This window comes from Galeopterus variegatus, unplaced genomic scaffold, assembly GCF_000696425.1.
Source record: "Galeopterus variegatus unplaced genomic scaffold, G_variegatus-3.0.2 Scaffold4066, whole genome shotgun sequence".
NCBI classification, from domain to species: Eukaryota; Metazoa; Chordata; class Mammalia; order Dermoptera; family Cynocephalidae; genus Galeopterus; species Galeopterus variegatus.
Genome location: NW_007730177.1, coordinates 56,367 through 82,302, shown reverse-complemented (window position 1 = coordinate 82,302; position 25,936 = coordinate 56,367). Strand labels below are relative to the sequence as shown.

The 25,936-nt window shown below is 42.8% G+C and overlaps 1 protein-coding gene across 4 annotated transcripts in view; it reads left to right on the top strand.

Annotated features, from left to right (window-relative positions):
• Positions 1-24,433, top strand: part of BCL9 (B-cell CLL/lymphoma 9) — an 87,347-nt gene extending 62,914 nt beyond the window's left edge. Inside the window, exons 1-10 of one of the 4 annotated variants that reach the window (XM_008586651.1) lie at positions 69-85; positions 3,795-3,929; positions 5,936-6,018; positions 10,397-10,709; positions 11,708-12,024; positions 13,282-13,471; positions 14,416-14,515; positions 17,048-19,289; positions 20,499-20,759; positions 22,064-24,433. In XM_008586651.1, coding sequence (XP_008584873.1) covers positions 10,657-10,709; positions 11,708-12,024; positions 13,282-13,471; positions 14,416-14,515; positions 17,048-19,289; positions 20,499-20,759; positions 22,064-23,181 — 4,281 coding nt within the window. In that variant the 5' untranslated portion in view covers positions 69-85; positions 3,795-3,929; positions 5,936-6,018; positions 10,397-10,656 and the 3' untranslated portion in view covers positions 23,182-24,433. Of the gene's footprint in view, positions 1-68; positions 86-3,221; positions 3,256-3,794; positions 3,930-5,683; positions 5,719-5,935; positions 6,019-10,396; positions 10,710-11,707; positions 12,025-13,281; positions 13,472-14,415; positions 14,516-17,047; positions 19,290-20,498; positions 20,760-22,063 lie in introns of those variants that run through there. The other 3 variants (XM_008586650.1, XM_008586649.1, XM_008586652.1) reach the window with 3 other exon arrangements.
• The last annotated feature ends 1,503 nt before the right edge of the window (positions 24,434-25,936 follow it).

Below are 25,936 nucleotides of genomic sequence, written 5' to 3'. Positions count from 1 at the left end.
CCCCCCGGGGCTGAGAGCCGCCCGGGACCGAAACCCCCTCCCCTACTCCACCCCTTCTCTCCCCTCCCCCACTCCTGCCTCCGGGGTAAGTGGCACCTCGGGGGGAGGGGGAGGGGAAGGACCGGAGCCGGGGGTATGGGGGCCGGGACCGCGTCCGCGTGTTTTGAGCCGGTTTGGGGGCAGGGGCAGCCACAGCCGCGGAGAACCGTGGAGGGTCGTGGAGGGAAAAGGGGCGGGGGTCGGGTTGCGGATTTAATGAGTTGAGTCTGCGGGGGAGCTGGGGATGCCTCGCGAGCGGTATGGAGAGATGGGGATATCTCTCGGTTTTTTTAGAGGTTGTGTCCCAAGCAATGCTTGGAGAGGTTAAATGAGGAGATGGGACGGTCCCAGGGTCCTGGAATGAAGGGACGTTGGAGGGGCGAGTTGGAGAGCTCAATAAGGGAATTCAGATTGAGTTTGGTGGGGTCTGTAAGACCCCGGAGATGGATATAGAGGCCAGTGATTTGTTGAAGGGGGGCTGGGGGGCGGTGAAAGCTAAGAAGAGTGTCTCAGTAGTGAAGGGCTCCAGCAGGTGAGTTGGCGATGTTTAGGTCACTGAGTCATTTGGGGGTCGTGGGACACACCAGTGATTTTCAAAGTGGAGCCCTCCTCATGACCTTTGAAAGTTGGAAAGACTATTAAGATGTCACTGGTCAGTGCTGGGGAAGTCTGGTGAAATGGAGATATCCTGAGGGAAACAACAGCAGGGTTTGTTATTATGCCCGGAGGGAAGGAGAAGGAAGGGCCAAAGGCCTGTGACAGTGCTGCGGGGGCCTTATGTGAAGGCTACCAAGCATGAAGGAGGAAGCCTGAAGTCTGTCCTCCAAGAGCCCTGGTGTGCAGGAGGGTAAAGGAGAATGGGTTGTGATACAGAGGAGGGACTTAGAGCCTCAATTGGAGACCAGCTGGGTACTAATAAAGTTACTGGACAAAGCAGAGAAGTGGCTATAACTATCTGTTAGTGGAGAGAGTCTCTAAAGTGGGATAGAACTGATACAAAGTTAGACTTCGTTTAAGGAACACAGGTAAAATCTCTGGCAGTGACTGAAGTGGGAAATTGATGGAGTGGCCTTGTAAAGAGTTACATTTCAGTCAGTGATGTGTGATGTGTTTGTTAGCATATGATATGTTCAGGAATTAAATGTTTGTTCTTGAAGCAGAGATTTGGGCCCTTGTGCACTGAGCACAAAGTGATGAATCAGAATTAGCATGTGGTAAGAAGTAGTAAAATAGTTGAGAGATGGGAGGAGAGGCAAAAGGATGTTGAAGGGTAAGACTCACGGGTGGGTTAAGAACCTTGGCCTCTTTGTGAAGACTGTGCAACATGTTGTCCCGTTGGTTTTCTTTTTTTTTTTGACTGGTTACTAGTGACTGGGAAGTTTTAGCAAGGAAGACATGTCTGTGTGAATAATGTTATGGTCCTAAGTAAAAATTTTTCCAAAACTTCCTATTCACTATTGAAAAAGATCCAACCTGTTCAAAACAGAGATGGGTTAATAACAGGAGCTGTTAGTTAAATGGCATTAGGATGATTTGAGGAATGAGGGTTCCATTAATTGTTTGATGGTTTGGATAAGAGAAAATTTAATGTGAAGTTGAGAAAAGTTGAGGATGGGGGCATGTGACATTTGGTAATTTTATGACCCGGAGATTGGTATTGAAACATTAGAATATTATTTTGTAATAACATTGTTGAATGTATGATGATAGCAATTTCAAAAGGTGTGGTAGATAGATAGGGAGGTCACTGCCTAAAAGATGAAAGAACAATTTCCATATAGTTCTCTTTTTAAAAGGCAAGTAATATAACTTGGGTGTTGAGGGAAGGTTTCCTGACCTGGATTCTTAGATGACTAGCACAAGCAAAAAAGTCCTATGTATATTAGAATTTATTCTATGGGATATTCACCCCATGTCCTTCAGAAGTATCTGCTCCTGCTCCTGTGAATCAAAAGAAAATGTTCTCTGGCTTTCAAGAAAAAAAAAAAAATACAGAGGTTTCATAAGCATTATAGTTGACTAAATATTTGATCATGGTTACTTGGTACAATGGTTAGAACCTGGAATCAGGAAGTTAGCTCTCCCATTCACTTATGTGTGACTTTGAACAAATCTCACACATTCTCCAGTTCTCCCGTCTACAAAGTGGTAATACCAATACCACCTGTCCTAACCACTCATAACTGTGTTTCAGCCTAACAAGTTAATGCCTATCTGCAAAGCGTTTTGAACACCTCTGATATTGAGAGATTACATAGCCCACCTCTTTCCTCACTTCTGAAAATCTACTATCTTACTAACCAACCCGATTCAGCTTTTGTAACTATTACAGCATCATGCTTCATCAAGGAACAAAAGGAGTATCTTGTCTTCTTCTGTCCTCTGGGTTTTGGTTTCACATTAGCTTTCAAAGATAAGACATTTAGTGACAAGACAGAGATAACAATTGCAGAAATGTAAGCAAAGGTCCCCATGGAAGAGTAGGAAGAATGATGCTTTGAGTGCTAACCTAGGCTATGCTAGCTCTAAATGTGTGTGGCTTGGACATGTTTCTCGGCTTCTTGGCAGCTTAATTTTCTCCAACTATGAAGTAGTATTGCTGGAATGACTTACTTCTTTTCCTTAGTGACTATGATGATAGAGTGTATAGGAACTTACTTGCTCTAGATCAGGGGTTCTTAACTTTTGATGTTCATGTACCCTTTGGGGAATCTAGTGAAGCATAAGACCCTATCTGAGAATGTTTTTTAAATGCAGAAAATAAAATTCATAGATTTATGATGAGGCGGAAACAGTTATCAAAATGTTAATTGTAATATAGTAATATATGTACCTCTTTATAACATGTTAAGTAATAAAATGTAGCTGTAGGTCTAACGATACTGTAATTACAAAGTAGTGATGGGTATACATATTATGCAGAGATATCTGCAACAACTGTAATGTGAGGTGAAAATGTCTTGTGGTTTCTATTGGTGACATAGTCACAGAATTGCTAATACTGTCATGGGTTGTTACCTACATTCACAACTTAAGGCTATTCTAACTTTTACTTAGAGGTTAGTCACAATGATGATCTAAGTTTTCCCCAGCAAGATCACAGACACCCTCCCTCCCCCCAGTCTATCCACAGACCCCACGGGAGTCGGTGCATCCCAGGTTAAGAATTCTTCATATCGGCCAGCTGCCAAAAGCCAGCGAAACAAACACAACCAGGTTAAGAACCCTTGCCCTAAACCAACTGATTTTGGAAAGTTAAATTATCTATGGCCACTTGCATTCTAGGCTTTGTAATATTTTCTCAGCATCTCCACCATGCTGAGAACAGGGACACGGGGAAGACATGAAACAAAAGTCCATTTTGTTGTTTTTTTGTTTGTTGGTTGGTTTTCCTCCCCTCTCTCCCAAAAGTCCATTTTGAAACCTGTGGTGACTGTTCTTTGTTGTGGAAAAAGTTAAAAACAATGTTAAAATGAGGTCTTGGGTTTTGTGTTTGCTTTTTTAAACTCCCCAGTCACCCGTTAGTATGGCTTGTCCTCACTGGGCTGGAATCGGGCTGCAGTGTCCCTAACTTTGACTTCTTATATTTTGAGTTTTGTGGTTTTGCCTTCCTTCCCCGGTTTTGACCTAATTGATTTCTTACTGTTTTTTCTTCAAAGTATTACTTTGGCCACAGAGCATTGAAGAATGGGTGATTTTCTTTGGAATCAGTGTGAATTTGGGTATGAACTTTTGTTTTCTTCTTATCCCTGTAGGACTAAATGTGGGACTAGCTGGTGTCTCCCCACTTTGACCTAAAAATCCCCTTCTGTTTGGGTGGAAGAGATCATACTTGGAAAGCTCTTCTGTGTCCCGATGTAGAAGAGAGAGCAGATTGGACATCTTGAAAGGTAAAGAACATGACTATGAGCCTGTAACTTGTGATTGGAGTAGCTTGGAGTTTTGTTTCTGTTTCTATAGGGTCTCTTGTAAGTTAAAACTACATTTGTTCATCATTCTAGCAGTTCCCAAGGCAAAAGTCATCAAATTAAATGCAACTGAAAACTATAAGTGCAGTTACCTTAAACTTTTATGTGAGCAGTACCTGTGCAGTAACTGACCTCATAGGGCTAAGGAGAAGGGCAGTGGTGTGAAGTTAAATAGATATTTATCATGTCGTTGTTAGTTTGTGTGAATGCAGGTAAAGGTAGCAATAGGCAAGCCCCAAGCTCATTATGGTACATGGATCAACCAGCATTTATTGAGCTTTTACTGGTGTCAGGGGCTGAGACGATGAAGGACACTGCCCTCAGGGGCTTCCCTGTCTACATATAACAGGGATATAGTTTTAAAAGTACAGGATCTTCAAAAAGTTTATGGAAGGACTTGTATTATCTTTTAATTATATTTTTTCATGAACTTTTTGAAGTACTCTCATAATAGTGCTGTGAATATAATGCTGTGAGGACATACAGGGAAGAGTTGATGATCAAGGAGAATTTCACAGAAAAGGGACATTTGTGTTGAACTATTACTTTGGGTAGCCATTATTCTAAATGATGAGAGTTGAAATTCATTTTTGAATGCTTGAATTTTGTCAAAACTCTTTAACTTGATATACATTTTTATTTGCTTACTCAAAGTTTGTTAGCTATTGAAGGACGATAGATATATTTTTACCCCCGGAGGACTAAAACATACATTAATATTTTGTTTGGACCAAGGTTTTCTATTCATGCCCATTGTACAGTTTTCTTTTCTCCGAACATTGGAGAAAAGACTGGTTCTTCCTATTGTGTACTTTTACTGAGAGGAAGCCTTTTAGTAGTTGGCGTGACAGAAGTTAAGAATGAACTAGGAATGGAATCCTGAGGCCTTTTAGTTCCACATTCTAAGTTTGATACTATGCCTTTTATGGAGTAGTGGTCATAGCATAGAAATGAAATTTGTTAAACATGACATAGTTCTAATAAACTTGACTTCTTAGATCAGAGAAGAGGGAAAGCATCATTGGAAGAGTCAAAATTGGAATTGTAGAGGTAATTCTGAGCTTAGTCAGATTAATTTGTAAATTTACGTACAACTTTATGACAACCCTATAGAGTCTCCTTTTAAAGACTCATAAATAATATGGCCCTAAAACAATCTGGAACTTGGTTTTTCCTTGCAATTTCAAAACTATGAATTCTGGGCAAAGAGGGAGGCTTAGTGTCATCATTCTGGTTTACAAGGACTAATGTTGGAAATTATTCTTCCTAACCAGTAACTGAGTGTTTTATTGACTTAGTCTAACTCAGTTCATTATAGCACTTTGCACACAGTAGGCACTCAGTAAATGGAAACTTTCTGGCCAGGTTGCTCAGCCCTAAGGTCCCCCCAAATTATAGGAAAACAAATTTCCTTCCTGGGTGCTTTCCATGTGGAGTTACAGTTGAGAGTAGGGAGGAATGGTGAATAGTCTTCACTTTGTAAATTCAAAAACATATCTGGAATTTTGTCTTTATTCACCTTTATAGTCAGCTCTATGCAGATAAGGAATGGGCAGGAGCAAAAATGTGAGGGTTTTTTTCCCCTCTACTAAATGTCCAGAATTTTTTTTTAAAGTTGATTTTTTTTTTTTTTTTTTTTTTTTTTTTGTACTTAGTAATTCTCCAGCTTCTGAAAATAAAATGAGCAGCTGGGAAGGAAGGAAAGCCACAGGTACCTTAAAATATCTACAGATTGAATATATATACCATTTAATAATTGGGAGTTGATTCTGTTTATATGGGGGATGACAATTTCCTCTTGAACTAATATTCTAGAATAAATAGGAAACCTGTTTTTTGCTTAAGATATCCAGTGGGAAATTGATATTGTTGATTTTTTTTTTTAATCCACTTAGGAATTTTTTTTCCTACACTTTATTCTCTTCCAGGTGAGGGTCACCTTTGAGAAAGGGGTTCCTGGACTCCTCACCTCCAGGATGAGCACAGCAGTGTCGTGACCCTTGGGGTTTTGGTGAGTAGACTGATGGGTGACAGCACCAGAGCACATGCCTGGCTTAGAAAGATGATCTTGTGTACATGTACCACATTTTCTTTATCCATTCATCTGTTGATGGACACTGAGGTTGATTCCATATCTTGGCTATTGTAAATAATGATGCTATGAACATGGGAGTGCAGATATCTCTTCAGCATACTATTTTATTCCCTTTGGATAACATCAAATTTTTTTTTTTTTTGAGCAAATACCATGTGCTAGGCACTATAACAAGTGCTAGGAAAACAGGGATGAACAAATCAGTCTTGGTCCCTACCTTCATGGAGCTTCTGGTCTAATGGGAGAGATGAATGTTACACAAATGATCACATAATTACACATATAATTACAAAACATGAAAAATGTTATGAAGGAAAACCCAGGATACTATGAAAAGAATGTAATAGAATTTCATGGAGATTGTTGGTGTTAAGGGATCCATCCTGCCTGAAAAGAAACACTTAAGCTGAGACTTCATTCAGTCAACAAAAATATTCACACTTGATTTGAGACGGTGGTGGTTAGGGAAAGAGGTACGAAGAATGACTCTCAAGCGTAGCCATTTATTAAGATGTGGAAAACGAGGAAAGACAGTTTGGGGAGAAAGGCTATACAGAGATGAAGAATTCATGTTTGGTCCTGTAAAGTTTGAGATATCTGGAGAGATGTCAAGTAGACAGTTGTGTGTACAGGTCTGCAGAGCTTAAGCTGAGCTGGATGTGTAAATTTGGGAGTTGTTGGCATGGAGAGAACTTACGGAATGAGAAGAGAAGAGGATCCAGAGTAGAGTCCTGAGGAACTATAAATTTTAAAGATTGGGTAGAAAAGAGACCCACAAAGGAAGCAGATAAAGAGTGACTGGAGAGGTAGGAGGCAAACAAGGAAAGGGTGGTGTTATGGAAACCAAGAGAGGAGAGTTGCAAGAAGAAAGTGATCAACTGGCTAAATCTAAGAGCTGCAGTAAGATGAGGTTACAAGAGTGGCCAGTGGTGACCTTAACACAAATAGTGGCTTCTTTGATCTGGGGGAGGAAGTTGATTTAAATGGTTAAAGGGTGAATGGCAAGTGAGGAAGTGAACACTATGTCTTACCAACTCTGGAGAAAGTTGGCTCTGAAGGGGATCGGAATGGTAGAGCTGGGTTTTGTTTTGCTTTAATTTTTTTTTTTTTAACACTGGAATATAATACAGCATGTCTGAATGCTGATTGAAAAGATCCAGTAGACACAAGAGATAGAGGCAATGGCCAAAGGATTGACAGCTTTCAGAAGGCTGGAAGGGATGGGCCTAGAACACCCTGTGGGGGAAAATGGGCCATTTTTTGTTTTGTTTTGTTTCAATAATAGAGAAGAAAGAAGGAATAGGTACTAATGAAAATACGTTTTCATATTTAGTGGTAAGAACTTCCGACCTGGTGACATCTCTTCTCCCTATTAAGTACTGGGCAAGGCCATGCACTGGGAGTTGGGAGAGAGGGCAGAAAGATGGTAGGCAGCAGATGTAGACCGTCTGAAATGGCATCAAGCAGAATAAGCCAGTGAGCTTGCTAGAGAGTGGTTGGTAGTAGTCATAGTAACAGTTAACACTGGAGTGCTTATGTTATACTGCTTAGCACTTTCTATGAACTTCACCTCATCCACCAACTCCCTACTTTGATAGGCACAACAGTGATGAGGAGAACAGACTCTCAGGACAGTGCCTGACTGAACCCCAGCTCTATCACTTACTAGGGTGTGACTTTGGGCATGTTACTTAACATAACTAGCCTCAGTTTCCCTATCTCTAAAACAGGAAGAGTGGTAGTACCTGCCTTGTGGAGTTGTTGGGAATGAGTTAACATGTATGTATAGTGCTTAGAACTATGCCTGACACATAGTAAAAGTTTTAAGTATTATTTAAGAAGAGAAGAGAGAAACATTGTATAAGCAGATCTAAGGAATTAGGAGATTTAGTTATACTGGGAAAAACAAATCTCCTTCCAGTTATAATGATTCTGTGGGAGATTTTTTTCCAGTCCTTAAAGGTAAACAGTTGAGCACTAGTCTGCCGAAGAGCCTAATTTTATTCTTTGGAAGTGTATAAGATACTTGGCAGATGTTTTGCTTGGTTGTTTTTTATGGTCAGAAAGGCTAAAACTAGGGATGATTTAGTTCAGCAACTCCTTTGGATTAGGGATTGAAAAACCTGGATTTTATTCCCAGTCACTGAGTGAGCCCACACACTTGTTTCAAGCTCTGTGCTGTCTCTTCATCCATAAAGTAAAGGTAAAGGAGATGGCTGAGAGGAAAGAGCCAGGGTCTGAGAGCACTGATTGGAAACCCGAGAGTTGTGCAACCCATGTTCTCCTTTCATTCATTTGTAAATGCCTGTCGATCAAGGTCAGGCGAATTGTGAGAATAAGAAACTGTAGAAGTACTTTGAAAATAAAAGTAATTTATGTTCACAGCATTGTTATTAGAAATAATCTTTGCTACCAGCTCATCATAAATGCCTGGCAGTTTAATGAGGTGATTTGATATTTGTAATATGTTTTGAGTTTCTTTGGAAAAAGAGTACAACACATATGCCAGGTGTTTTTGTTCTCTGACAAGCTGAATAAGTGACAGAAGATCTAACTATATTCTTAGTGCATCATGCTGAGTATTACAGAAAAACCAAAGAACTTTAAAACAAGATTCTTGTCTTCAAAGAATATAGTCTTCACAGAGAGATAAAATATACACCTAGGATTATTCAATGTGACATATGATTGAGTGCTAGAATGTGTGATGCAGACAGAAAGTACCAGAAGTTACTTTTCTTTTCCTCAGGTAAATGTTTTCTGATGGCCTTATCCATACAGGATTCATTTTCTACTTCTATTTTAACAGTGATTCCTAATGTTTAGTGAGAAGTTACAAAATGGTTTATGATCATATATGTCGAACTTGACAACCACAATCCATTTTATAATCTAAACCAATTTTTTTTTAAAAAAACAGAAATACGGTGGGGGATAAAAATATAACCTAAAATATAATCAAAACCAAAACGTTTTTTAGGATGCTTTCTCCTGAGGTTAGCATAGAAACAATCCATAATGTTTTATTCTAGTTCTTTTTCCTGATTTCTTTACTTTAAAAAGGGAAAAAATTGTAATTGAGTATACTCAGAACTTCCATAAATTCCTTTTAATGTCCCAGATAAAATAGTTGGGATTATTGCAGATTTCTAAATGGATACATTTACCACTTGACAATGATCATAGTGCCAAACTAAAACCTAGAATATGACTGATCCTCCCAGTTTTAGTCCAGTTCTTGAATCTCTCAAAGTATATGTAAGCTGTAACACCTGAGCTATGTCTAACTCCCTTTCATTAGCCACTAATCCTGCATCTAATATCCTCCTTCTTTAGTCTTATACTCCATCAGTAAGATACCAGAAGGGGGAGGGGAGAAGAGGGGAAGTGAAGGGAAAGTAGGTACTAGAAAACCATATTGGAACTCCTGGGGAGGGAGCAGTCACTTGAAGTGTATCTTGGTTTTCCCCGAACTAGTCCAGGCTTCCCTAAATATAGTGCTTTATCATTTTTTCTCTTACTAGGTATGGGAATATTTTCTTGACCTTTATGCTTCAAATTATCCTTGCAAATTGACTCAAAAGTATCTTCCAAAATGTTCTTTTGCCTTCAGAATTATGGATCATTCCCATGCTTATCCATGCCTACAGTCCCTGTCATTAAGCAGTGAGAACACAAGACACATACTGGGCATAATTTAATAGAAAGATGATGGAAATCAGGGGGTAGAACTGATTGTATTTGGTATTGACTCAATATTTGATTTCAGAAGGACCTCCTTTAATATCCCCCCACCCCTTAGGCCCTGAGAATATAAACAGAGATTAATTTGCTTCATAGTTTGAAATTTCAGTGCCATTGTTTGCCATCAGAGCTGAAATACCAGATAGTTGCTGTGGATTTGTGGTACCTGGTGGTTTCAAAGCATTGTTGTGAAAAAAGAAAAACACAAGTTTTTGAGGGTTTTGTATTCAGAAGTAGAGAAATGTAAGGGAGAATATATGGCTAAAGATAAAACCATTTTTCTCATCTGCTTGCAAATGCCTGGTACATGCTGGTTGGGTGGGAGGCTTGTGTGGCAGAAAGTCTTAGTCACTCTTCAGCTGCTTTAGCTCCAGAGCCTTTGGCCAGAATATGAACATCACCCTTTCCTTTAACCCTGTTGGAAGCTGAGGAATGATCTAGCTGCTGCTTTGCTGAGTTGGCTAGTGCTTTCACCTTGAACCTGTTGTAAGGATGTTTTACATCTCTGTGTTTTCACTCCCGACTTTTTTTGGGTGGCCTTTTCCTGTAGTGTGCCCTGGAGATGCGAGATTTTCCTTTGGCAGCAGGAGGCACACACCCAGAGAATGCTGGAGCTGCAAGGGGGAAGGACCCACTTCCACAGCAGAGAAAAACAAAGAGGAAAAAGGTGCATAGGCGGCCAGCGCTAAGGGACGCACCCAGCAAGCAGTGGGCCACTGCCACTGCTCTCAGCAACTTCTGCTGCTGCAGCCCGAGAAGAACTCGGTGAGCCTGTCCCTGTTTGTGACTGCAAGCTCAGGATTTCAATCAATGCATTCCAGCAACCCTAAAGTGAGGAACTCTCCGTCAGGAAATACACAGAGGTAAGGGCCAGCCTCCACCTGCTGCCTGCTGGGGATGTCATGGGTGTACCACAAATACTCATTGGTGGAACAATATGTTGAATTAGAAGCAAATGAGACCCAACTGGGAGAGGAAGAGAAAATAGACTAATAGATAGTAATAGAATGGTAAACAGGTTATAGTAAAATCAAAGCTCACGTTAGAGTTTTCCTCGGTTACTCTTTTGTCCGTTGTTCCTGACCTCTCCTCTTTGCCACTCCCCTGCTTGCCAAACATAAACAAAAGGACCTTAGAGACCAAACAGAACAGTCTGCTAAATTGACAAATGAGGAAACTGAGGCCTGGGATGGTGAGGAGGCCCAAAGTCCTAGAACTAAAACACCAACCTCTGGACTCCCACTGTGAAGCTTTTTCCTCTTTTCCACAGTACTTAAATTGTTATTTTAAAAGATTTTTTTCCTCACCCCCTGGGGGCAGTGGTTCGTTTATCTGCTTTGGTGTAATACCACTTGTTGGGAGGGATTAGTATCCTGGAGGATTTTCCTAACTTGACAGTCACCAGTGGGTTTTCCTCTGCTGTCCTGGACCTGCTTGTATTTTCCAGCAGGGAAGCTAGGTTCTCATTACAGCTGTTCCTTGTCATCAGCCTGGGGGTGGGTAGTATTTTGATCTTAACGATGCCTGTTTGTTTACTCTGAGCTAGTCTTAGTGTGAGAGTCACTTCTCTATGTACATAGAAACCGTTGTCCTTTATTGACAGAAGCCCTACAGATGGGTCCCCATGTGACTCGAGGGTTCCTGAGACCTGGCAGGCCATTCTGCTTGATCCTTCTCTCTGTTGATAGCTCTGAGATGTGAGCAGGGGTTGGAGGGAACAGACAAGTGGCTGAGACAAAACATGGGGTGATTATTTAATCTTCATTGTCTCCTAGACCCATGATAGAAACTGCTTCTGCCTAATTTGTGCTGACCACCTGTACCTGGTATCTGATTTCCCTTTGTTATTTGTTTCTTTTAGTAGCCCTAAGTCAAAGCAGGAGGTGATGGTTCGTCCCCCTACAGTGATGTCCCCATCTGGAAACCCCCAGCTGGATTCCAAATTCTCCAATCAGGGTAAACAGGGGGGCTCAGCCAGCCAATCCCAGCCATCTCCCTGTGACTCCAAGAGTGGGGGCCATACCCCTAAAGCACTCCCTGGCCCAGGTGGGAGCATGGGGCTGAAGAATGGGGCTGGAAATGGTGCCAAGGGCAAGGGGAAAAGGGAGCGAAGTATTTCCGCCGACTCCTTTGATCAGAGAGATCCTGGGACTCCAAACGATGACTCTGACATTAAAGGTATGTCTATAAGATCTTTGAGACTCAGAGGGAAGTAGGTATTCCTGAGGGAAGGCCTCTGACTTTTGATGGAGGACAGAGAGCTTAATATCAGCCAAGTGGGGAAAGTAGGTATCAGGTTCAGGAGTTCTTGCAGTTTATGATGGAACTATTTCTTCTCATTTTTCTACTAACTGAAGAATAGTTTGGAACCACCTTGTTGAAGAGTTCTCACTCTTGAGGATGCAAGTGGTTTAGGGGTTAGAGTAGGATGTTTCACAGGCCTAACCATGTTCTTATGTGTGTTCTGGCCTCCATGCTGTTTGTTCTTCAGTTTCAAGCCAGTAGCTCCACTTTATCTATACCAGTGGCCCATATTGGAGCAGTTTTTCTGGCAACCCCTCCTCTTCTTCATCACAGTAATTCTCCAAGGCTTGGGTTTTGTGCTCTCTGGCTGCCACTCTGCCAGACTTGTAGACACAAGAGGAAGTCTTAATGGCCCTGGCAGTAGTCTGCGTTTGTCGCAGCTGATTTCGGTGTTGCAGGAATGAGTGGCTACCAGATGTGATAGAGATTTGGTAGGTTCCCAAGTGGAGTAAGCCAGGAAGGGTATGGGACCAATGACTAGAGTTTTAGGCTTTTTTCCCTTCTAGTATAAGACCAAAAATCTTAACTGTGGGCCAGAACATCAAGTTAGTATTCAAGGAGGGGAAGTATGATTCCTCAACCCAAATTAGAAACGAAAACCTGGGTGATTATTCCTCTCTCCCTCCTTCCCTTCCTCAGGGGTTTTGGGGAAGCCTTTTCTGAGTGCCAACCAGCACTATGGTGGGTGCTGGGAGTGCCATGGTCAGAAGACATCCCTGCTGTCCTCAAGGATTTGAGTGCACCTAGAAAGCTGATCATTAAACCATTACAATGAAATTTGATAAATGGTAAAATAAGAGAAATTAGGGGGCTATGGGATCAATTTGCACAGTATCCAGTCAAGTCCAAGAGGTTTTAAGAAGGTTTCCAGGAAGAAGGGACATTTACACTAGTATCTGAAGGATGTGTAATAGTTAAGAGATGTGAGGAGGAGGGGGAAGAGTGCTTTATAATTAGTCATTTAGGGAGAAGAATATTTGAAATTTTATGAGTAGAACAGAAAGTTGCCTCTTAACAAGGTACTTCCTCCTTGAAATTTTCAAGGTGGGTTTGTGTTGTGGTGCTGTAAATGCTGGCAGAAGAAAGGGAATTTTATTCTTTCTATGACAATGAGTATTTTCATTCTTTTAGAATGTAATTCTGCTGACCACATAAAGGCCCAGGATTCCCAGCACACACCACACTCGATGACCCCGTCAAATGCTACAGCCCCCAGGTCTTCCACCCCCTCCCATGGCCAAACTACTGCCCCAGAGCCCACACCTGCTCAGAAGACTCCAGCCAAAGTGGTGTATGTGTTTTCTACTGAGATGGCCAATAAGTAAGTTGGCTGTGTCTTGCTGTTGGACATAGCTTGTGTGTTTGGGGATCTTAGATCTTATTCCCATTGCAGATTGATCCTTTTTTTTTTTTTACCCGCATGTATTATTATCACTTAAAGATAACAGTACAGAATGAGGTAAAATAAAATATAAAACGTACCCAACCCCATTGCCCAGAGGCGACCACTGATAATTCTTCTTAGCTTTCCTTTCAGAAATTTTTTGTGCTTATACAAATATACATATATAACTTTCTTAAACACAAAAGATATTGATCACACTATGCACACTTTTATGCAACCTACTTCTTTTTTAAATGACACAAGTAATAAATGTCCATTCTAGAATAATTAGAAAATATAACTAAAAATAAAAATCTCTGGAATTCACAGATAACTACTGTGAACATTTTGAAATATTGTATATGTTTCTTGTGGATGGATGAATCAAAGGATTTTTTTTATTATTATGATCAAAATTGTGATTATACTCTACATATGGTTTTCTGGCTCTTTTTTTTTTTTTTCCCCCTTCCCACTTAAGATTTTCACTTAAGACAAAAAGTGAATCTTGACAGCCTTAGGCTATCACCAGTTCTGTGATTTCATGTTCACCCTTCTTAGGTTGGGATTTTGAACTAGGATTCTCTATAATACACCTACAATAGTGGATTGGTTTGAGAAAAAAATCTTATTTTTTGTTTTTTTTAAATGCCTCTTTTGAGATTTGCTAATGGCTATCTTTTAATTTCAGAAGTTTGGTAGTCAATGATAAACATAAATAATGAAACATGTTTCTCTTATTTTCTTCACATTCCACATTCTGCTGGTTTTTTATGCCTCTCCTTTCCCTTACAAGTTTAATCTGGGGTTAACATGCTTTGGAATTACAGTTAATGAAACAGAAACAAGTCTTAGTGTGTGCTGTGTCTTCTTCTTTGCAGAGCTGCAGAAGCTGTATTAAAGGGCCAGGTTGAAACTATAGTCTCTTTCCACATCCAGAACATCTCTAACAGCAAAACAGAGAGAAGCACAGCCCCTGTGGTATGTTGTTTTAGATGTGGAGTAATGGTTTAATGGTTTTACAGTGACTGCAAAGGAGGGGAGGTGGTGAATTTAATTTATAGATGATGGTCTTGATGGTATGACCTGCACACTGGTCATTTAACCTAATTCTGGCATTGTGGGGTCTAGGCATATCACACTATACTAGCTTTTCTATTAAAATGCTGGTAGATTGATGAATTACTAGGAGGAGAAAGATGTGGGGGGAAAAAAGGAGTTATACAGATATCCTAGGGCTTCTTTCATGTAACTATCTCTGGGAAAAATCTGAATTCAGACTCCGTATATAGAGTAGGTTTTCAAAAAATAACTAACTCTCTTGAGTTGGTTGAAGAACAGAGAAGAAAGCAACAACTAAAACTACACTACTGGAGTACATGATAATAATACCTTAATTAAAGTCTCAGTGACTTTCAAAATGATTTGTATTTATTTCAAAGTGAGAGAACCATTGAATGCTTTTAATTGTTTGAAATTTCCAAAATTATAATAAATGTTGTCTGTTTCCTATCAGGATCTTACACACCTACCGTAAACTATTTTTGAAAAAGCATACAATGGTTGTTTTAATGCATGTATTTTTCCAGATTGAACCAAAAGCTATTTCTTGTGTCTAGCTTTGTCAAGGCATTGCACCAAATGCTGTACGGATAGTAAGAAGTTCAAGGCATAGTCCCTGCTGTCAGGGAGCATAAAATCTAATAATGGAATGAGTCTTAGATGGGAAAAGTTAAATGACAATAAATGATCAAAGTAACAAGTTAAGATAAAGTAGATGACATCTTGTCTATTTTGTGTATCAAAGAAGTCTGCATCTCTGTGGACATAGCAGAGCTTGGGCATGCCTAGACTTAGAAATTTCTCATGAATCTCCACTACTCAAGGGTAGAGGATGGACATAATACATTTAAAATGATTATTGTCCTGGAACACATAGGGATATTGCAACTCAAACCAACATTTTATTGACTTCATGGTATTTCTTAATACAGTTATCACTTCTACATTCTCTGATACTAAAATGAAATCAGAAAAGGAGTTCAGAAAGGAATTAGGAATAATCCATTGCTCTAAATGTAAAATGAAAAGGGCAGTACTAAACGGTTTCTTCTCATGGCTAACCTTATATGAAATCAGTACCCACCTGCAACAAACAAACAAAAAATTAAGTTGACCCCCACACTCCAGTTAGGGAATTGCAGACATGGAATACTCTTGACTGTACAGAGTCATACGGATTCAGCTGACCTTACCCATACAAACCTATGTCTACAGACAAATGTGCATGGATACTCTAAGTGAAACATCATGTATATCTATTTACAGAATGTAAACACTCAAAGATATATCTTTGTGTATATACAACACAAACTGTATGCAGAGATACACATAATGATTTGTGTACAGATTTGTACACAGGTAAACATTCCAGAGAGAGGGTGGAGAGGTAAGTAAGAGCCTACGGGTTTGGAAACACAGACTGGATTAAGTGAACAAATAGGAGCAAATGATCCTTTTATGGTAAAAGGGATCAGGAATCTCACTGGAAGCTGGTGTAAGATCTCTAAGAGTTTGTAGACTGGGCCCATCTGTTCTTCAGTGCCCTCTTAATTCTCAGCAGTGCAAAGGTTCAGACCCAGAATGTATACATTCTTCCTCCAAACACAGTGTCTGTGTCATCTTTGTAGGTGGGTGTGCTTTTAACCCAGGACTTAGTTTATTATTGGTACTTAATAAATAATAATAAGGCAATCATCCAACCTGTTAAAAAAGGCAGTCTGCTGTCTCCTGGAAAGAACAGATCAGGAGACACCATAAGCTAGATAGCTTCAGATTTCTCCACAGACACTTCCTGCCTGCAGATTATCTTACAACAGTTAATGTACAAATACTTATCAAATATGGAATCAGTGATCACAAACCAAAAACAGAAACCGGAGATGTCAGGCCCCCTGGAAACTTAAGGAGGGCAATGCTTCAGTAGTTATCTTGCCAGAGGAGACTTTGAGATGGAGCAGCCCTACCTGCTGCCTCTGGCTGGGAGAGTACAGAGCTGCAAGTGACTTACGCTTTCCTTTTCAGTTGGAAACATCAGACCTTTTGATTGACAATGAGAAGTTACATACCCAGTTGTACTTCCAGGGAAAAAAAGAAAGTGTTAGGTGCGGCCTCACTCATACCAAGAAACTAATCTCTCCCTGAGTGAGAAACACACAGTAGACATGTGATATCAAACCTGTCCTCAAAATAGATACTCAAATGTATTCACTTTGGCAGAGTGGCTCTCCCCTGACATGCTTATAAAATTATTGAAACCTAATCTTCAGCAAGGGAAAGAGGATGCCATTTGACAATAAGTGTTTTTTTAAAAAATCAAAATGTCTTCATGTCCAAAGTGGGGTTGAACAATTTCTACAGCAAGTGTCAGTGTAGATTTATAACATATCTTGCTCTTTTAATTGCCATTCTGTTCAATTTACCAATACTTTTTAAAATCTCATTTATCTTCAGAACACACAGATATCTGCCCTTCGGAATGATCCAAAACCTCTGCCACAACAGCCCCCAGCTCCAGCCAACCAGGACCAGAATTCTTCCCAGAATACCAGACTGCAGCCAACTCCACCCATTCCAGCACCAGCACCCAAGCCTGCTGCACCCCCACGTCCCCTGGACCGGGACAGTCCTGGGGTAGAAAACAAACTGATTCCTTCTGTAGGCAGTCCTGCCAGTTCCACTCCACTGGCCCCAGACGGTACTGGGCCCAACTCAACGCCCAACAATCGAGCAGTGACCCCTGTCTCCCAGGGGAGCAATAGCTCTTCAGCAGATCCCAAAGCCCCCCAGCCTCCACCAGTGTCCAGTGGTGAGCCCTCCACGCTGGGAGAGAACCCCGATGGCCTATCTCAGGAGCAGCTGGAGCACCGGGAGCGCTCCTTACAAACTCTCAGAGATATCCAGCGTATGCTTTTCCCTGATGAGAAAGAATTCACAGGAGGACAAAGTGGGGGGCCCCAGCAGAATACTGGGGTATTAGATGGACCTCAGAAAAAACCAGAAGGGCCAATACAGGCTATGATGGCTCAATCCCAAAGCCTGGGTAAGGGACCTGGGCCCCGGACAGATGTGGGAGCTCCATTTGGCCCTCAAGGACATAGAGATGTGCCCTTTTCTCCAGATGAAATGGTTCCACCTTCTATGAACTCCCAGTCTGGGCCCATAGGACCTGACCACCTGGACCATATGACTCCTGAGCAGATAGCGTGGCTGAAACTGCAGCAGGAGTTTTATGAAGAGAAAAGGAGGAAGCAGGAACAAGTGGTTGTCCAGCAGTGCTCCCTCCAGGATATGATGGTCCATCAGCACGGGCCACGGGGCGTGGTCCGAGGGCCTCCCCCTCCATACCAGATGACCCCAAGTGAAGGCTGGGCACCTGGGGGTACAGAGCCATTTTCTGATGGTATCAACATGCCACATTCTCTGCCCCCGAGGGGCATGGCTCCCCACCCCAACATGCCAGGGAGCCAGATGCGCCTCCCTGGATTTGCAGGAATGATAAACTCTGAAATGGAGGGGCCAAATGTCCCCAACCCAGCATCTAGACCAGGTCTTTCTGGAGTCAGTTGGCCAGACGATGTGCCAAAAATCCCAGATGGTCGAAACTTCCCTCCTGGCCAAGGCGTCTTCAGTGGACCTGGCCGAGGGGAACGCTTCCCAAACCCCCAAGGATTGTCTGAAGAGATGTTTCAGCAGCAGCTGGCAGAGAAGCAGCTGGGTCTCCCCCCAGGAATGAGCATGGAAGGCATCAGGCCCAGCCTGGAGATGAGTAGGATGATCCCAGGCTCCCAGCGCCACATAGAGCCTGGGAATAATCCCATTTTCCCTCGAATACCCGTTGAGGGCCCTCTGAGTCCTTCCAGGGGTGACTTTCCAAAAGGAATGCCTCCACAGATAGGCTCTGGTCGGGAACTTGAGTTTGGGTTGGTTCCTAGTGGGATGAAAGGAGATGTCAATCTAAATGTCAACATGGGATCCAACTCTCAGATGATACCTCAGAAGATGAGAGAGGCTGGGGCAGGGCCTGAGGAGATGATGAAATTACGCTCAGGTGGCTCAGACATGCTGCCTGCTCAGCAGAAGATGGTGCCCCTGCCATTCGGTGAGCACCCTCAGCAGGAGTATGGCATGGGCCCCAGGCCATTCCTTCCCATGTCTCAGGGTCCAGGCAGCAACAGTGGCTTGCGGAATCTCAGAGAACCAATTGGGCCCGACCAAAGGACTAACAGCCGGCTCAGTCACATGCCACCACTACCTCTCAACCCTTCCAGTAACCCCACTAGCCTCAACACAGCTCCTCCAGTTCAGCGTGGTCTGGGGCGGAAGCCCTTGGATATATCTGTGGCAGGCAGCCAGGTGCATTCCCCAGGCATTAACCCTCTGAAGTCTCCCACGATGCACCAAGTCCAGTCACCAATGCTGGGTTCACCCTCGGGGAACCTCAAGTCCCCCCAGACGCCATCGCAGCTGGCAGGCATGCTGGCAGGCCCAGCTGCTGCTGCTTCCATTAAGTCCCCTCCTGTCTTGGGGTCTGCTGCTGCTTCGCCTGTTCACCTCAAGTCTCCATCACTTCCTGCCCCATCACCTGGATGGACCTCCTCTCCAAAACCTCCCCTTCAGAGTCCTGGGATCCCTCCAAACCATAAAGCCCCCCTCACCATGTCCTCCCCAGCCATGCTGGGAAGTGTAGAGTCAGGTCAGTATGCTTGCGTCCTCCCGGTGGCACCTTATAGCTGCAGATGGCTAGAGCCTGATTTAGTTACTCTAAGAAAACTGGTGTCTGAACTTGATCATGTACCCAGGGGAGGTGGCCTTTGCCAAAATGGATGTATTTATGTCAAGGGGCATAGTCAGGATTTCCATGGCATTATGTTCTGGCAAAGAATATGTATGTCAGATGGGACTGTTGAAGAGGGGGAATGGGAAATATATGTCAGTTTACAGAATAATTTATGTTTGCACAGTGAACACATGCTGGTGAAATAAAATGTCTTAACAGTGGACAAACGTGGCTTTTTAAAATACTGGACCCACCCACTTAAAGGAGCTGCTCTCAGGTCAAGAGATTCTGAGTATAACCCTAAGCGAAGAGAGGAGAGGCTGATGTAATACTTGCATAGTTCTTGTGAATACATGTTGACCACAGAAAGTTACCAACACCTTCTTCTTGGTAGACTGCTGTTTTCACAGATCAGCTGCAGTTTATTAGTATTTTCTTCCTAGGAGAGGCTCTTTCTGATGATGGTGGCTTTGTGAATGGGACCAGAGGTGGTCAGTGGAAGTGGCATGAGGTGTAAATACTAGGTTGGTGCCATCTCCGCTTGAGAGAGACTAAAACAGAATAAGACAGGAGATTTATCCTACCAAGCTGAAGTGTCTCTGTCTGTGGGATGGCAGTTCACTAAAGCAGCACAGTGGAATTGCCCCCTGAGACCTTTTCAGTTTAGACATTTTGGTTGTGGAAATTAATCAAGAGAGTGTGTAGGGTGATGTGATTAGTACCTGGGGTTCAGTCACTAGTACGTTTCATGGCTTGCTAATTACCTGAGTCGAATTCCAAATTGTGAGTGGCAAGGGAAAGAGATCCACTTGTTTCACATTCCTTTCAGCAAAATGGTTGTACGTAAACCATGTTTTCCCTAGGCTTGAATATTTCTAGCACATTTCTGGCATGTTTGTCTTCACATCTGCTGACCCGTCACCTCCATATCAATCCGTGGTCTCCCTCTGCACACACACACAGCATGACTACAAAACTGATGGCTCATGTCCTGGGTATAATAACACTGTCCTGTTCATCTGTCTCATTCCTGGCCTTGCTGGTTCATAATCATAGGGCCCCGGAGTCTTCAAAAGGGATCTAACTTCCTGCCCATTTTTATTTTATTTTGCTTTCTTCTCTTAGGTGGCCCCCCACCTCCTACAGCCAGCCAGCCTGCCTCTGTGAACATCCCTGGAAGTCTTCCCTCTAGTACACCTTACACCATGCCTCCAGAGCCAACCCTTTCCCAGAACCCACTCTCTATTATGATGTCTCGAATGTCCAAGTTTGCAATGCCCAGTTCTACCCCATTATACCATGATGCCATCAAGACTGTGGCCAGCTCAGATGACGACTCCCCTCCAGCTCGTTCTCCCAACTTGCCATCAATGAATAATATACCAGGTAAGAAATCAGGAAGATAGGCTGTGGAGCTAGTGCTAGACAGAAGAGAAACTTTTTGAAGTGTTTTCTCAATGGCTGTAGGCCTAATTAGGTAGAAGTTCAATAAGTTGAAAAAATGTACCATCTCCGTTTCAGTAGAACTAAAGTGTCTAAACTAGAGGAAAATAAGTTTTTTTTATTTGCTCAATTCAGTATTTGTTTATAAGAAAGCTGATTTCCTTGTAGTTTTGATGTTTCTGTGCACCTGGATGGGTTTTTGGTTTTTGGGTTTTTGGGTTTTTTTCCTTTTTTGATATTCCTGGAGCAATACCGAAAGTTTCTTTTTAACATGCTGATTTAGTTCTCAATTATTTTCCGAGAAGGGCAGCCTCAAACCACAGGATTTCAGACAGTGGAAAGCCCCTATTTCCTAGAGAAACCCTTTCTTTAGGACTAGGGAGGTAATAAAATTCTTCCCTTCCGTACTCATTCTGTACATCTACATTCTTATATCCCCTCCCCCCACCGCCCCATTGCCATCAACCTCACTTAGAGGGAATGATCTGGGATAGTGAAGGTGATCAGCAGAGACCATGACTTTTCAGCCAGGGGTTTCTGGTTCCAAATCTATTCTGATTGTTAGGAATGCTATTTATTTATTGCAATCCTAATTAACCAGGTTGGAATATGCTCCGTGGACAGCACAAGCAGTGTGCCCACCATACTCTGGTAATTCCACAGAGAGACCAACTATTTAAATGTCCCAGGGACTATAGTGGAACCTGCGTTCTTTCCCTTTCCATTAAAAGTTACTGTTTCTTTAACATTTTGTGTAACCTAGAATTTTAAATACGCTCTCTATAAGGCAATATAAAATAAGGCCAAGTTGAAAAAAGACCTGTTTGTTTTCTTTGTTATTGTTTCTGCTCATTAGAATCGTAGAACTGATTAATCCTCTTCAAAAAGGACCATATTTAAGTCATTCAGGCAAATTGTTTTTTCCGTATTGTCTTCAATGAAGAAGACTACATTTGTGTATTAACATAACTTTTCACACAGGAGAGTTTCTCCCTTGCTGTCTTCTATACACTCCTATATCGCATATCATTAAAGTTCAATAATATATTGTCTTGTAGAGCTGTTGGTTTGTATGCCCTCAAATGTATTATACTCTTACTGATGTCAGGGATTGTGTGTCATATGTTTTCCCAGCATAATATTATGCACATCAGATGCACTATAATTTTTTTGTTAATTTTATTTATCATAGTTTTTCTGAATTGCCTTTGGTTAAGTTGATTCCTTTGGTATCTTTATTTTTCTAGGAATGGGCATTAATACACAGAATCCTCGAATTTCAGGTCCAAACCCTGTGGTTCCGATGCCAACCCTCAGCCCAATGGGAATGACCCAGCCACTTACTCACTCCAATCAGATGCCCTCTCCTAATGCCATGGGACCCAGCATACCTCCTCATGGGGTCCCAATGGGGCCTGGCTTGATGGCACACAATCCTATCATGGGGCATGGGTCCCAGGAGCCACCGATGGTACCTCAAGGACGGATGGGTTTCCCCCAGGGCTTCCCTCCAGTGCAGTCTCCTCCACAGCAGGTTCCCTTCCCTCACAATGGCCCCAGTGGAGGGCAGGGCAACTTCCCAGGAGGGATGGGTTTCCCAGGAGAAGGGCCCCTTGGCCGCCCCAGCAACCTGCCCCAAAGTTCAGCAGAAGCAGCACTTTGCAAGCCTGGAGGCCCAGGGGCTCCTGATTCCTTCACTGTCCTGGGGAACAGCATGCCTTCGGTGTTTACAGACCCAGATCTGCAGGAGGTCATCCGACCTGGAGCCACCGGAATACCTGAGTTTGATCTTTCCCGCATTATTCCATCTGAGAAGCCTAGCCAGACACTGCAATATTTCCCTCGAGGGGAAGTCCCAGGCCGTAAACAGCCCCAGGGTCCTGGACCTGGGTTTTCGCACATGCAGGGGATGATGGGCGAACAAGCCCCCAGAATGGGGCTAGCATTACCCGGCATGGGAGGTCCAGGGCCAGTGGGAACTCCGGACATCCCTCTTGGTACAGCTCCATCCATGCCAGGCCACAACCCCATGAGACCACCAGCCTTCCTCCAGCAAGGCATGATGGGACCTCACCATCGGATGATGTCACCAGCACAATCTACAATGCCCGGACAGCCCACCCTGATGAGCAATCCTGCTGCTGCTGTGGGCATGATTCCTGGCAAGGATCGGGGGCCTGCTGGGCTCTATACCCACCCTGGGCCTGTGGGCTCTCCAGGCATGATGATGTCCATGCAGGGCATGATGGGACCCCAACAGAACATCATGATTCCTCCACAGATGAGGCCCCGGGGCATGGCTGCTGACGTGGGCATGGGTGGATTTGGCCAAGGACCTGGCAACCCAGGAAACATGATGTTTTAAGCTGCTAAGATTGGATGTGCCGATCCTTGTCAAGATGAGATTCCAGGTCCTGAGAGCTGCTTTGCGGGAGTTCCAGGAGTACTTTCTATTGGTCATGCAATAGGAGAAGAGAGACCCGAGGGCTGCTTTGGGGGAGGGGGGAACTCGAGAATGTATGGATTTACCTGAAAACAAATTATTCATTTAATCAACAGGTGTGTTTTTTTTAAGATTTATTTTTTAAAAATTATTTTTGTGGACTTGGGTATCCCATGATGGCACCTACTTTTGGGAATCTGTAGCCGTGCTTTGAGAATTGCCATCGGTCATGTGTTGCACCATTCTCTGTATGTTTACGTCCTTTGGACTGGCTTCTCCCAGGATTCTTTTCTGTTTTTGTTTTTTGATTTGGGCTTTATTTTTTTGTGTACTGTACTATATTGTAAAAGGGATTTTAGCAGAGACTTTAGTCTTTGGGGCAAGAGGAGAACAGGAATGCTGGGCTGTTTACTTCAGGTGGAGAATCCATCTTCAGACCTTTGGACTATTTTCTTTCAACTCCAGTGTATAGAAAAACCAAACTACGACCTCAGAGCAGAGTATTAATGAAAAGCACAAAAAAAGGAACTAAGTTCAGCGAGGGGTGGGGGGAAGGGGAAATTTTTCTTTTTAAAAATAATGACGCTTAGGACATTTGGTTTTCAGTTCAAGTGCTCTTCAGCACTGTCTGTGTCCCCCAATATCCAAACCCACCATCACATTTTTCTCTTGTTTTCTCTCTCCCATCCGTCTCCATCTCCTTGGTTAAGTGTTTCCTTCCCTTGTGCCCCTGACTGGTGACCCTCTGCTTCCCTCCTCTCTTTTTCCTTCTGGCAGCTGCAATACACGGTGTTAGTTTGGGGAAATAAACCTAGCGAAGCCTTGCCTTCCATGCCGAGTGTCCTCCTGGCTCTGGGAGGGAAAGGTCTGTCCTTGGGATGCTTTCTGGTCTTTTTTTCCCCTTAGTCTTTCTCTTCCCCAACATACCCTTCCCTGCCCACCGTGTTTTGTTCTTTTTTTATTAGGAATTCCCAAGTGAATTTTGTTAACGTGGGATTGGAACAGATGCTAAAAGCTCTCCAGGATTTTGTTTTTGTTTTAAATTTTGTGGTTCCTTCTCTTTCCTCCCCCTCCCATGCGTAAAACGTTCTGTGTAACCTCCATTAAATTTGGTACAAAACCACTTGCCAGAGCTGTGGTGTCAGAAAAATAAAATATATTGTTTCTTACAAAATTGAACTGCCTTTTTTGTTCATTTGGATTCTTGTTTGTTCATTATTGGACATACTTGTTGCCATGTGACCCAGAAGTATAGAATCCTTGTGTTGGAGTTGATCAGCAGGGAAAGTATATAAAAGTGCCATCTCAGATGAAGCATATTCCTTGTAATGGAGGAATAACTACTCATGTAGGTTTATCCTGTATGTTCCTGTTTCAGTCATGAAACCCTAGGTATAAGCAGAAGATCAACCCTACTCCTCATTGCTGAACTTCTAGGACAATTAGTAGCCTTTATTAGGAACTTTTGTGAGAGCCAATTTAATGGTATGAGGTAATTAAGAAGGCCAAAGGTATATTTTTAGTCATTTGCATAAGCTATGTCCTTGGATCTTGTTCAGGTTAAGATGATATTACTATACCTGCAAATCATGTGTTCCATGGTCCGTGGGTTTCTGAGGTCTGTTCTGCCTCCCCACCTCCCCACCCACGCTGACACCTCTGTCAGCCCTGCTCAGTCTACGTGCACAGTTCATTTCCCACCCCACACGCCTTCAGCACATCAGTGTGATTCCTGCAAGGTATGTGTCTAAGGGACTTGCTGTTGTTTCTGTGCAGTTAATTTTGTTCTGGTGTGTGTATTTGAGTTGTAGGCATTTTTAGCTCAGTGAGTGGGTGTCTGTATGTGTGTGTGTGTTCTTAGGTGAGCAAATCTGAGGAGCAGCAGGTGCAGTTATCTGCAGACAAACTTGTACAAATTGGACTCTGCTGGTGTTTCGCAGTCTGAGTTTACCTGCAAATTTTGTGCTCTCTCCAATTGTTTGAGAGCCGTTTTCTCTTCTACCTTCAGCAGCCCCGTCTTCTCAGTAACATAAGAGCCCCAGACGACGAAAAATGTGGAGGCGAACATTTGAGTACATACCAGTCACCTCCATGTGTGTTATCTTGCTGATTTTTGAGGGGCCTTATGAAGTAGGTGGTAATCATCTCATTTGCACATAAGAAAACTGAGCTCACAAGTTTGAGAATTCTGACTCAGTCAGATTTGTTGGTGCTAGTTAGTGAAAATTTTATGTTGTGGAGACATTAGGATAGTAAAATGAAGATTTTGTTTCATGAATTTAGCCATGTGCCTAGGTTCTCTGGCTTTGAAGTATATAGAAGAGAATGGGGTAACAGGCAAGCCTGGGAGCATGTGAGGAGAGGGCCTTAAGCACTTGTCCACAGGGCTGGCTTCTTGGGTAGCTCCACTCCTTGCTGCACCTGATAGTGTTGTGGTCACCAATGGTGTGTGGTCCCATTGCTAGGGAGCCAAGGCAAGAAAGGAACGCGGAGCACGTACCATTTAGAGGGCCAGCAAGAGATGGGTGCACCCCTGAGGAGGCAGCCACAGCCTGCCAGGAGAGGTTGGGGTGTGGCACGCCTCTCCTGCCGCCCCCTGCTGGAAAGCTTGCAGCAGTACAAATCAACTCTCCCATTTCAAACCAGTTGAGTATTTAAAAGACTGCATCAAAAATCT